This window comes from Hypanus sabinus, chromosome X2, assembly GCF_030144855.1.
Source record: "Hypanus sabinus isolate sHypSab1 chromosome X2, sHypSab1.hap1, whole genome shotgun sequence".
In the NCBI taxonomy this organism is placed as follows: Eukaryota; Metazoa; Chordata; class Chondrichthyes; order Myliobatiformes; family Dasyatidae; genus Hypanus; species Hypanus sabinus.
Genome location: NC_082739.1, coordinates 7,933,319 through 7,946,434, shown reverse-complemented (window position 1 = coordinate 7,946,434; position 13,116 = coordinate 7,933,319). Strand labels below are relative to the sequence as shown.

Below are 13,116 nucleotides of genomic sequence, written 5' to 3'. Positions count from 1 at the left end.
AAAACTCACTTTATTAAAGAATAAAGACACGTAGCAAGGCAAATATAGCTCCTCATTTAATGAAGGACTCTTTTGATGACATTTCTGGTTGATCTGCCACCCTTCAAGAATACTCTTAACGTATTCATTTCTTTTTCCCCGGCTTAAAGCCACATTACAGCTGACCATGCTGGAATACCGGTTTCTCCAGATAAATCAACACATTCTCCATGATTTGGCCTTGCGCCTTATGCGCCTTTGCGCCATAGCAAAGCATGACTGTATCAGGAACTGGTTCCACTGAAGAGGAACATCTTCCCCTTCTGATAAATTGAGAGTAATTCTTGGGATTATGACAATGTCATTATTGAACATACCAATGTTTATCTTTGCTATGATGAGGTTGTTGTGCAGTTCTTCCACCATCATTCGCGTTCCATTGCAAAGCCTTGGTGGATCCAAGTTCCTCACTGAAATGATGGGAGATACCCTCTTCAATTCCAGTTTATGTGGCGACAATCCAGAGAGTTCTACTGAATCAGGAAATTCTGTTGGAAAATGAGTGGCGTTAGCTCCTTCACTTATGGCATTGAAGGAACAGTATTCTTTCATGATTCCAGGGAAGCATCTAATGCATGTGAAGTTTATTTTTCGCATAATTTCATTGAGAGAAACCAAGATAGAATTCCTAGAGAACAGTTCTGCAGGATTGTTGAATGTTGGGTAGATGAAATCAATGCATTCTTCCATAGTTTTTGCTGGGAGAATCATATCTTAAGGTAATTTGATTTCAGTGTTTTCATTTTTCTCAATCTTATCTTCTCCAACCTCCAATAAGAACTCAGAATATTGTCCTTCTCCCTCACTCAATCGCATGTTTTTCTTCAATTGAAACTTGATGAAGCTTCTCCATAAGTAGGATTTTTTATGCATGAATTCTCCACATCAGCATCATTTCCACGTTTCACAGCTGGTAGAAGCTGACAGAAATTGCCTCAGCAAATGGTTAAAATATCCTTGAAGGCCTCATTCTTGCCGCATACATCACAAAGGGTCCAGTCCACGGCTTCGAAGCTCTCCCTCCTAATCATGGGGCACTCATCCCAGACAATAAGCCTCGTATTTTGGAGTAAATTTGCAGTATTGGTGTTTTTAATCGATGTTACAAAGGGTATCTTCATTGACTTTGTGGGGTATTTTGAATCTTGAATGCGCTGTCTTACCATCAGGCATCAATGTTGCTGCAATACCTGATGATGCTACAGCAATAGCAACACCTCCATCTTCCCTAACTTTAGCGAGGATCAAGTTGATGATAAATGTCTTACCCGTTCCTCTTGGTGCATCAATGAAAATCAATGAAGAGAGATTCCTTTCCAAGCTGTCGCACACATATTCATATACTTCTCTTTGCTCATTATTTAATAGGGGCTCCTTCTGTGAAACAAATTCCTGCAGTTCGTCTCTGTTGTATTGCAGTTCACACAATAATTCCAAATTGCTAGCACTTTGAGTAATTGTAGCTTTTTTGGTGTTGGCAAGTTATATTCTTCCAGTGTTCTGCCCAAGTTTTCAAGTTTCTCTTGGAAATACAGAAGAGCTTGTCCATGATGTCTCTCATTGATAATGATATTAGGATCATTGATAGTTTCCATTTGTAAGAAATTTTCAGACATTGCATTCTTGAATGGGTTCCATAATTGCTGTGGATTGTTGATTTCGGTGTTTGTTAGCAAGACAACAAACAAATCTCTCATTGCTCTGGGCGTTCTTGTTCTCTCTGCTTCTTCCATAGTTTGCTGCCAATGATCGTCAGTTTGCAACAATCCTCTCTCTCTGCAGATGTCTTTGAATGATGGAATGATATCTCCATCATGTGTTTTCAATGATTCGAAAGATACTGGTCCCTTTATGTGATGAAGAAGTCGTCTGAAATAGTAGAGGTCACCACTTCGTGGAGAAACGGTATACACTCGACCCAGAACATTTGTTTCAAAAGTCCCGGAGTACTCCTCCACTCTTTTCCCCATTCTTCTTCTTTCACATCTCTTATTAGTCCAAGTGTAGAATCTGGGACTATCTGCATAGTACAGGGTTCTTGCAAATGGATCGCAAGTGCAAAGATCCATGAGTTCTGTTAAAGTGGTTCTTGCCATATCATTATCCAGTTGTATCTGGAAAGAGTACTTGATGCTGTTGGGGAAGGTGCACTTGAAGGCAAGCAACGGCTGGTTCCCTCTCGTGAATTGGAAATCCAAGTATCAATCCAACAGCTTCAGAGGACCTGATATATCTGCCTGTCAAATACTGCGTGATTTAGTCTTCTCTATTCACTGCAAAAATTGCCCGACCACTCAAAGGTGGAATCGGTGCTGTGAGCATCGTGAGGCGCTGCTGAGGCTGGCCATGCACATGTGTCATGGTGTCGTGTCACAGTTTTCATCATGGCTGACATCGGCTCTTGGGTCAAAACGGGGCAGTTGATTTTGGTGAATGAACAATTTTATACAAATATATAACACTGAATTTTGCCTGCATTCTGTAAGTTAGCGCATTTTAAGTCGATTTAGCCAAAAATAGTGCCGCTGTAATGCTCCGTTTGCGCTGACTGGAGGTCACAAACAGATAGAGCATGAGAGTTTTAGTATTATATAGATTATTCAGGGTTATCAATGATGGAAGTAGGTGTACGCATGAGGACCTTTTTATAAAGCCAACTTTTTATCAGGCCAGCTGCAAAATGTTGCTTGTATTATCAGGACAGTTAAAATTCAAGGTGTTAAATGATTAAAGTTCAAGGAATTAGGGGGTACTGATATATTAGATGAGGATCTAAGACTAGGAGGTAAAGGTTAAATTATGCATAGAGGGACAAAAGATTAATATTTCTGGTCTAAACCTGAATATTGTCTAATAAGAGGCCCTCCATTGGTCAAGGTGAACCAAAGATGTTATGTCCTAATTTTGTTGTACTCAAGCAATACGATATGTAGAGTAGGCCATTGTCTGTGTAGCAGGCTACCCCTCTCCACACAGATGATGAATCCAAAGGAACAGCAGAGCCTGATAAGAGTTTGGCACCAGTGGAGTTGCAGGAGTTGCCAGTCAGTGTGGGACTGCCTTACTTACTCTATATATTTTCAGATATTGATAATCTGAAATTGGTGAACCTGTATTAAAATAAAAACATAATTACTCTCTATAAAAGGAGCCTATATGCCCCACCTTCTATAGGCTTTCTTTACGATCAGTCAGTTTTATGCCCCAGTTCTACTTTCATGTATGCACAATTTTCTGTTTTTCTGCCTAAATTAGAACATTTGTGCTCACTTTGAAAGGCTAATTGTATGTTACATAGGAAAATAGATTTTGAACAGCGAGTAGTTAGTATGAAAGTGAGTTAGAATGGTAGCTTCTGTAAAATAACACACGACTAGAGATATTCACTTTTTCATCTCTATAGGATCTGCCCTATTTTTTTTAGTATCTCCAGCAATGTTAAATAGTCTAGCATAATCTGTTTTTCCTGTGTACTTTCCCATCAATCTTGACCTTTGCCCTGATGACATAGTGTTTAGATACAGGTGTGTTTTCATGTCCAGAATTACCTTTTCATCATTCTGATATCATGTCAGTGTTTGAGATAGCTAAATTGCAATAGCATTGTAGTTATAAATGAGTTCCATCTATCAACTGAACAGAAGGATCAAAACTGTTAACTTTACACAGATGCTTAAACTTTGCATCTTTGCCAATCTCTTTTAAAACTTGTCCAGTCCCATTATGATCTTTAACCAGAAAACAATTTTTTTGAGCCACTGATTTGTTCATTTTCCTGAAATTTCTTGTTATGTTTCGCTGTTTTATTTTATTTCTATCCTTAAAATTTGATAGGATTGTTTTCTGCAATACTGTAAATGCATAAATTAATTGTAGGCAGTTACTGGACAAATAGTGCAAATTAAGTGTCTTGGAATTGTAAGCTCTGATTTAATCCATGAATTCATGTAGCTTTTGATCAGTAATGTCTTTGAATTCCATTATGCTTGTTTGTTTACCTTGTAGTTGCCTTGTTGAAAGTCAGTAACCAGAGGCATTGACAGGGTTTTCATGATGCTGTTACCTTAGAGCTAGGTAACCTAATGCAATGTACCACAAGACACTGTTACCTTGAGGTAAACAGAAATTAATGGGTTGTGTGAACATGGCACACAAGAGTTTGGATTTGTGTATACAGATGGATCATGAAAACATCTTGCTGCCACCCACAGGCCAATCTAGGACCCTCCTGTCACTAAAGTAACAAAATTCAGGTTGTAATATTGGAATTTAAAAAATTATCAATAATTACCATCTCCACTGACTTTCAGTGGCCACCTTTTCTGCCTTAATTTATTTATCTAAGCATGATAGGTTAAATTGTTTCTGCTCAATTCCAATTACTGACTCAGCTTGGCTGGGCCTTGCTTCTGATTTTGGGGATGTACAGGACTGGTGTTGGTGTTTGCATTTGCACTGATTTGCAAGCTTCATTGTATTTTCAGCATTGCTGTACTTATGGTCTTAGAAAATAAGACATGCAGAATTAGGTCATTTGGCTCATCAAGTTTGCTCCACTATTCCATCATGGCTGATTTATTATCCGTCTTAACCTCATTCTTCTGCCTTCCCTTCGTACGTTAGACACCCTGACTAGTCAAGAACCTATCACCCTCCACTTTAAATATATCCAATGACTTGGCATCCCTTTTCTGAGGCTGTGCCCTCTGGTTCTACACTTGCCCACTATAGGAAACATCCTTTCCGTAGCCAACTGAATCTTGGCCTTTCAGTATTCAATAGGTTTCAATGAGATCTCCCCTCACTATTCTAAACTCCAGCGAGTACAGGCCCAGAGCCATCAAATGCTCCTAATACATCAACCCTTTCATTCCCGGAATCATTCTCGTGAACTTTCTCTGGATCCTTTCCAATGCCAGTGCATGTTTTCTTAGATAAGGAACCCAAAACTGCTCACAGTACTCCAAGTGCTGTCTGGCCAATTCTCTATAAAGCCTCAGTATTATATCCTTGCTTTTATATTCTAGTCCTCTTACAATGAATGCTAACATTGCATTCAACTTCCTTACCACAAATTCAACCTGCAAGTTAACCTTTAGGGAATCCTGCATGAGGACTCCCAAGTCCCTTTGCATCTTAGACTTTTGAATTTCCTCCTGTTTAGAAAATAGTTTATGCCATTAATCCTTCTACCAAAGTACATGACTATACACTTCCCTACACAATATTCCTTCTGCCACTTCTTTGCCCATTCTCCTATCCAAGTCCTTCTGCAGACTCCCTGCTTCCTCAACACTACAATTTCGTCATCCAAATCATTGACATATAATGAGAAAAGAAGGGGTCCCAACACAGACCCCTGCAGTACACCATTTATCACCAGCAGCCAATCATAAATAAGTAAAGAGAATACTCTCTTTATTCCCACTCATTACTTCTTGCCAGTCAGCCAATCTTCTATCCATGGTCGTATCTTTCCTGTAATACCATGAGCTCTTGTTAGACAGCCTCATGTGTGGCACCTTGTCAAAAACCTTCTGATAATCCAAGTAACCAGCATCCACCTACTCTCCTTCATCTATGCTGTCTGTTATTTCCTCAAAGAATTCCAACAGGTGTGTCAGGCAAGATTTCCCCTTAAGGAAACCATGCTGACTTTGGCCTATTTTATCATGTGTTTCCAAGTCAGACTTCCAAGCCCATAATTTCCTTTCTTTCTGCCTCCCTCCCTTCTTAAAGAGTGGAGTGACATTTACAATTTTCCAGTCATCCGGAACCTAGAGTCTTCCAGAGTCTATTGATTCTTGAAAGATCACTATGAATGCCTCCACAATCTCTTTGACTAGCTCTTTCAGAGCTTTAATATTTGTAGATAAAAGTATTAATATTGAATAGATGTAATGGTTGTTTTTTCATTATTTCTAATTAACAATACCTTTAATTTATAGTTGAATCTCCTCAAAGGAAGCTTCGAGGAAGACAACGGACATTTTCTTCACAAAGTTCGGATGTGTTATCAGATTCGTCCTCTGCATTGTCGCCTCCGAACAAGCTTGAGTCGAAGCCTGTTGAAAAAGAAAAGAAGCAAGAATTGAATAGCAGCGAGAGGAAGAGAGGTCGACCTCCAGTGTTAACCAATCCAAAGCTTCATATCACAGAAGACAAGAAAGAAGCATCCAATGGGAAAACGGAGAAACAAAAAAATGAAAAAGAAAAGAAAGTGAAGAAGAAGCCAGCATTATTGCAGCAGGTAACAAAAATAAAGAAACTAAGAGTCGTCAAATTGTCACCTTTGCAGTCCAAATTAAAAAAAGCGAAACTACAGATTAATAGCAATGTGGGAAAGATTGAACGGAAGAGGGGGAGACCACCTTCTTCAGAGCGATTGAAGACTATTCCAAAACTCCTTGTTCCAGCACAAACCAAGAAACAAAAAAGCCTACGTAAGGAGAAAGATGGAACACCAATACAGAAATCATCTGTGACAAAAGAGATGAAGTCTGCTGTCAGACAGAGACCCCGGAGAATAACCAAACCAGTTAGAGTTGTTCCTGTCACAAAAAGGACTGATGCAGCTATTGCAAAACAACTTTTGCAGAGAGCTAAAAAAGGAGCTCAGAAGCGCATGGCTTCACCTCAGCTGAAAAATATTCGTCAGTTTATCATGCCAGTTATCAGTGCCATTTCTTCAAGGATAATCAAAACTCCAAAAAGATTTATTGAAGATGATAGCTATGTACCTCCTATCAAAGCTCCACGCCTAGAGTCAACTCCAACTAGTCGGTTCAGCTCGGTATCTTGTGGGTCGAGCGAGAAATCCAGTGCTGTTTCACAGCATTCTTCACAAATGTCTTCTGATTCTTCAAGATCAAGTAGCCCCAGTGTTACCTCCACTGATTCACAGGTGTCTGATGAATTGCAGACTCTTTCTGAAGTAACAACTCAAACAACTGATTTGCACAGTTGCTTAAATGCCTCACAGTCCAATGAACCAGGAGGCACAGATAAAAAGGGTCACAGATTTCCAATGCCAGAAAGAAGCAATGCTACAACAAGTAAGAAATTGCCAACTTCTTCACCACAGCCAACGTCCTCCTCTCCTCCACCACCTCTGCTTTCTCCTCCTCCCCCACTGCAACAAACTTCAAACATATCTGATCATTCTCCCTGGCTGATGCCTCCAACCATACCATTTATTTCCCCACCAACAGGCCTTCCAGAAAAACGGAAGTCTATCTTAAGAGAGCCAACATTCAAGTGGACATCTCTCAAAAACTTGAGGCCAGAATCGCATCAGTATTTCTCCTCAGCAAAGTATGCCAAAGAAGGACTTATTCGCAAGCCAATATTCGATAACTTCATAACATCGCCCTTAACTCCTGAAGATGTTGGCTTGTCATCCAGGTTTCATTCATCTTCCAGTTCAACACCACCACGATTTTTCTCTTCTCTTCATCCTACTTCTAGGTTTGATACTCATAAGAGAAGTCCTCTGCTTCGTGCTCCACGATTTACTCCTAGTGAAGCCCACTCCAGGATTTTTGAGTCTGTTACTGTATCACCACGCAATCTGATTCGATCTTCAGTTTCTGTCTCGGGTAAAGGGCATTCTTCCAAAAGGAAGAACAGAGAGTTGCATATATCAAGCCGTATTGATCCAAAATCTCCTTCACACTCCATGAGAACCAGAAGTGGAAGACTGATTTCTGCAGATCTATCACCAATAACTCCACAGACTCCTATAACATCCTCATCTCCTGTAAGCAGCATTCTAACTGGTGCCTTAACTCCCCCTCTTGGTGGTTTGGTGCAGTCCGAAGGAGCAACAAAAGATAAAGATGGTAGAGTAAAACTTGTAGCTCGACAAACCAGCACTCCAGGGGACAGCTTCTCTGCAGAGTCGGCAAGTCCAACATCTCCATTGTTTCCATCACTAACACCCAGTACCCAAAAAGACAGGGGCAAAAGCAAGGACAAGCAAACTGAAGAAATAATCAAAGAGAGAGATTTTGAGAAAGGATCAGAGAAAGACAGAGAAAGAGATAAGGAAAAGGAAAATAAACGAGAAACAAGGAAGGAAAAGAAATTGCAGAATAAAGGGACTGAGCCTCAGAGTCCCGCACCATTGTTCCTTTTCCCAGTTGCTGTGGAAGAAGAACGAACTGTTGTAGAGGATGTGGCTGCTTCATCTTCAATAAAAAAAGTTTCAGGAAGGGCAAAAAGGACAAGTTCAACTGATAAAGGTTCAGGGGTTTTGGGGGATGGTCTTTCCTCAACACACTCTGATGGGAAGAATAAAAGTACGAAGAAAGGCAGATTGGGAGCTGAAGAAATAGTGCCGGTAACTGGTGGGACAGAAAGCAGTACAGCTGCATCCATTAGCAATAAAGACAAGCCTCCTCGACATTCTTCAATAACCTCTATGTTCTCATCTGGCACTCTGAAGCATTCTGCACCCGCTATTAGTAGCATGCTAGCGCAAGCAGACAAAATGCCAACAACTGATAAACGAGTGGCAAACCTTTTAAGAAAGGCTAAAGCACAGCTTTGCAAGATTGAAAAGAACAAGTCATTAAAAATTGCTAACCCAACAAGATCTCAGGTACTTTGTTTTCTTTATGTTTAGATTTAAAGATCTGTTTGTCTCTGAGCTAACAGTTGTTTCAGAAAATAGTAATATTTTACTGTTAAAGTACTGCATTTAACTTTTGAGTTGCTCAATCTTGTATTGTTAACTTTATTATTTACTTCAGTAATCCTTCAGTAAAACACTTAGGAGTTCTATTATTCTTTTAAGTCAAAACTTTTACCAGTCGGTTTCACTCCATTTCAGATTGTACATTATTTGCACAATCATTTGATATGATAGTGAACAATTTATTTAAGAAAACTTATAAAGAAAGGTATTATACCTTCTTCTCCCTTTACTATTTCTTTACTATTTTCCTTTCATTGCGCTTTATCAGTGTCAATGATATTTGTACTGTGCTGAAGAATTGATTGCTTTAACTGAAGCATTATACAGAAATTGCTACCACTGTAAAGTATGTTAATATATGAGAGTGTGTTGTGCAATACAATATTTCTTGGTGACTGTATTTGAAGAAATATTCACCTTTTGTATCATGGAAATTTTATTGTCACGTAGTTTTGAGAAGCATTCACATGTAGGGGGCAGGAAGATAGTGTGAAGTGAGTATTGGGTTGCAGTTATATTATGAAGATTTTAAAACTTCATTATAGAAGGAATATTGAAGTCATAAAAGAATGGATCTGTTAAATCATTGAGATGAAGCTACTCATTGGAAAACCTTAAAAGGGATGTTTTGAAGTGCTGTAAATCATGTCAGTGAGATAGAGAAAACCAGAGGACTTAATGGATAAATGATTTTAAAATTGTGAAAGATTTTAATATGAAGAACAGAAACAAATTACCTCTGGCTGGCAAGTTGGTGATGATTGATCATCAATGCAAAATTATCAACAAGGGCAAGAGTTTGGAAGCATGTTATATGCAAGAAAGAGAATATGCTGATCAAGGAGACTTTGTTACAAATTTGAATACAAGAACATTGCTTTTTATTAAGGGGAAATTGACAAATATTTGAAATAGAAGAAATTGCATTGCTATGAGGAGAATATCAAACCAAGGCTGAGTTTCAGATTTCTGTAGCATGTATAGTTATGTCTGATCAGATGTTTTCCACTTTGGATTCAGAATTGGCTTGAGCTTGAATACTCAATGGGACTTATTCTGGTTCGAAGTCTGTGGCTGATGGTGTTCCACAGGGATCCTTACTGGGACCTCTGCTATTTGTGATGTATATAAATGACCTGGATGAAAACATAGACGGGTGGATTAGTAAGTTTACAGACGATAAGGAGATTGGTGGTGTTGTGGATAGCATGGAAGACTGGCAAAGGAGACAGCGGGATATAGATCAGTTGGAGATGTGGGTGGAGAAATGGGGGATGGAGTTTAATTCAGCCCAATGTAAAGTGCTACACTTTAGGAGGTCAAATGTAAGGTGACAGTACACTGTATTGGCAAGATCCTTAAGTGTTGATGAGCAGAAGGATTTTGGAATCCATACACTGTCAGTGCAGGTTGAGAGGATGATAAACAAGACAAATGAAATACTTGCATTTATTAGTTGAGGCATTGAGTTCAAGAGCCAAGAAGTTATGTTGCAGCTTTATAAAATTCTTAAGGCTGTATCTGGAGTATTGCATGGAGGCTTTGGAGAGGGTGCAGAAGAGGTTTCCCAGGATGCTAAATGAAGAGGTTAGACAGATTTGGGTTGGTTTCACTGGAGTAACAGAGGCTGAGGGGAGAGCTGGTAGAGATTTATAAGATCATAAGAAGCATAGAGGAGATAGCTAGTATCTTTTTCCTAAGGTTGAAATGACGAATACTTGACAAATACAAGAAGGCACACTTTTAAGTTGAGATGGGGTAAACACAGGTTGATGGGTGCCTAGAATGGACTGCCTGGGGTGGTAGAATGGGCTAATATGATGGCAAGAGTTCTGAGATAGGCACATAAATGTGCAGGAAGAAGAATATGGCCATTGTGTAGGCAAAAGTGATTAGTTTAGTCGGCATTTTATTACTAATTTAATTTGTTCAGCACAACATTGTGAGCCAAGGGGTTTGTTCCTATGCTGTGCTGTACTATTCTCTGTTCTATATATTTCTTTAGAGAAAGTGCTACCTTGCCTTTAAAAAATAAAGTTACTAAAATAAATTGCTTGGTTCATAAAAGTCAAGGAAAAATAATTCAAAGTGGTGAAAACAAGAGTGTTAAATGTAAATGGTGCTTATAGATGAAGAGTTTGGCTATTTTCCCCCCTAGATACTGTAACTCCTTTCAGTTTTGGGGGTACAACTAGCAAAACAGTGCACAACTTAAAGGTCATGCACATGTTCCTCTCTTTATCAAGATTAAAATCTGGGAAGAGGCCTATCAGGTGTGATAGTCAAAGAGTTTGACATCATATTGTGCCTGTGCCAACTGCTTCATGACTGTTGAAATTGCTATTTGTTCCATCAGGAAACTACCCTAATATTATTCAGTTGTTAGACCCATGCCTATTGTTGTATACCTCTGTGTAAAGATTGATGTTTACCCGGACCAAAATCTGAAATGGAGTGTGGTGCGAAAGTGTTAGGCACGTATATAGTTAGAGTGCCTAAGACTTTTGCTCAGTATTGTATTTGTCAGCGAGACGTGGAGATCAAGTTTACAAATTTAGTGGGAGCAAAGGATGTTGAGAATGGTGAGGATGGAGTGCTGCAGGAGGGGTGTGGGACAGGCGGTGGAGGGGTGGCGGGTGGTGCACTGACACATCCAGCCCTGAGACACCAGGCAAGGTCATTTGTTTCCAAACATTTGGTTTATTGATTATTACAAAATGTGTCTCTGGTACTTCCTGCTCCCTCCCAAACATGATTCCCCTCTCTCTGCCTCATTCCCATTCTCAGTCCACAATAGAGACCCAGACCAGAATCAGCTTTATCATCACTCACATATGTCATGAAATTTGTTTTGAAGCAGTAGTGCAGTCCAATGCATAAAATTACTGCAGTACTGTATAAAAGTCTTGGGCTTTTTCAGAATCAGTCTGGTGTCTGGGAGATGGAATTCAACTCAGACGAGAATGAAGTAATGAATTTTGGTTAGCCTAGTCCAGGCCAGATGTCTACACTAAACAGAGGCCCATGCTAGCTCTCAGGAGAAAACCCATACTCCTCCCTTTAATTTCTCTGTTCCCTGCAGCCAAAGTGCTATTGAGGGAGTGCAGCGTAGGTTCACAAGGTTAATTCCCGGAATGGCGGGAATATGTTGAAAAATTGGAGCGACTGGGCTTGTATACACTGGAATTTAGAAGGTTGAGAGGGGATCTGATTGAAACATATAAGATTATTAAGGGGTTGGACACACTGGAGGCAGGAAGCATGTTCCCGCTGATGGGTGAGTCCAGAACTAGAGGCCACAGTTTAAGAACAAGGGGTAGGCCATTTAGAACAGAGATGCGGAAAAACTTTTTCACCCAGAGAGTGGTGGATATGTAGAATGCTCTGCCCCAGAAGGCAGTGGAGGCCAAGTCTCTGGATGCATTCAAGAGAGAGTTAGATAGAGCTCATAGATAGCGGGGTTAAGGGATATGGGGAGAGGGCAGGAACAGGGTACTGATTGTGTATGATCAGCCATGATCACAGTAAATGGCGGTGCTAGCTGGAAGTGCCGAATGGCCTACTCCTGCACCTACTGTCCATTGTCTATTAAAATCTTTATCTTTACAAACTCATCTGGGTGCACTGTTGTAATTGTATATCCCATTCAGCAGTCCCATACATTACTACTTTGTCATTCCATCATGGCTGATTTATTATCTTTCTCCCCATAACCTTTGATGCCCTTACTGATCAAGAACCTATCAACCTTCACTTTAAATATACTCAGTGACTTAGCCTGCATGGTCATCTGTGGCAGTGACAGATTCACTGCCCTCTGGCTAACGAAATTCTTCCTCATCTCTGTTCTAAATGGACATCCTTCTATTCTGAGGTGGAGCCCTCTGGGCAAATACTTACTATAGGAAACATCCTCTCTACATCTACTCTACTGAGGCCTTTCAATATCTGATAGGTTTCAATGAGATCTCCCCTCATTCTTCTAAACTCTAGTGAGTACAGGCCCAGAGCCATCAAATGCTAACCCTTTTATTCCTGGCATCATTCTCGTGAACCTCGAATGCCATCAGTCCTTTTTTAGATAAGGGCACCAAAACTGCTCACAATACTCCCAAGTGCTGTCTGACCAATGACTTATAAAGCCTCAGCATTACATCCTTTTATATTCTAGTTCTTTCGAAATGAATGCTAGCATTGCATTTACCTTCCTTATCACTGAATCAACCCGCAAGTTAACATTTAGGGAATCTTGCACAAGAACTCCCAAGTCTCTTTGTACCTCTGATTTCTGAATTTTCTTCCCATTTAAATAATAGTCTATGCCTTTATTCCTTCTACAATAGTGCATGTCCATACACTCCCTACACTGTATTCTATCT

At 39.8% G+C, this 13,116-nt stretch overlaps 1 protein-coding gene across 4 annotated transcripts in view; it reads left to right on the top strand.

Annotated features, from left to right (window-relative positions):
• The window catches only part of kmt2a (lysine (K)-specific methyltransferase 2A), a 174,986-nt gene that overhangs the window by 30,095 nt on the left and 131,775 nt on the right, over positions 1 to 13,116 (top strand). For all 4 annotated transcript variants that reach the window (XM_059956887.1, XM_059956888.1, XM_059956889.1 and 1 more), the window contains exon 3: positions 5,988 to 8,641. In XM_059956887.1, the coding sequence (XP_059812870.1) occupies positions 5,988 to 8,641 (2,654 nt within the window). The remainder of the gene's footprint in view (positions 1 to 5,987; positions 8,642 to 13,116) is intronic.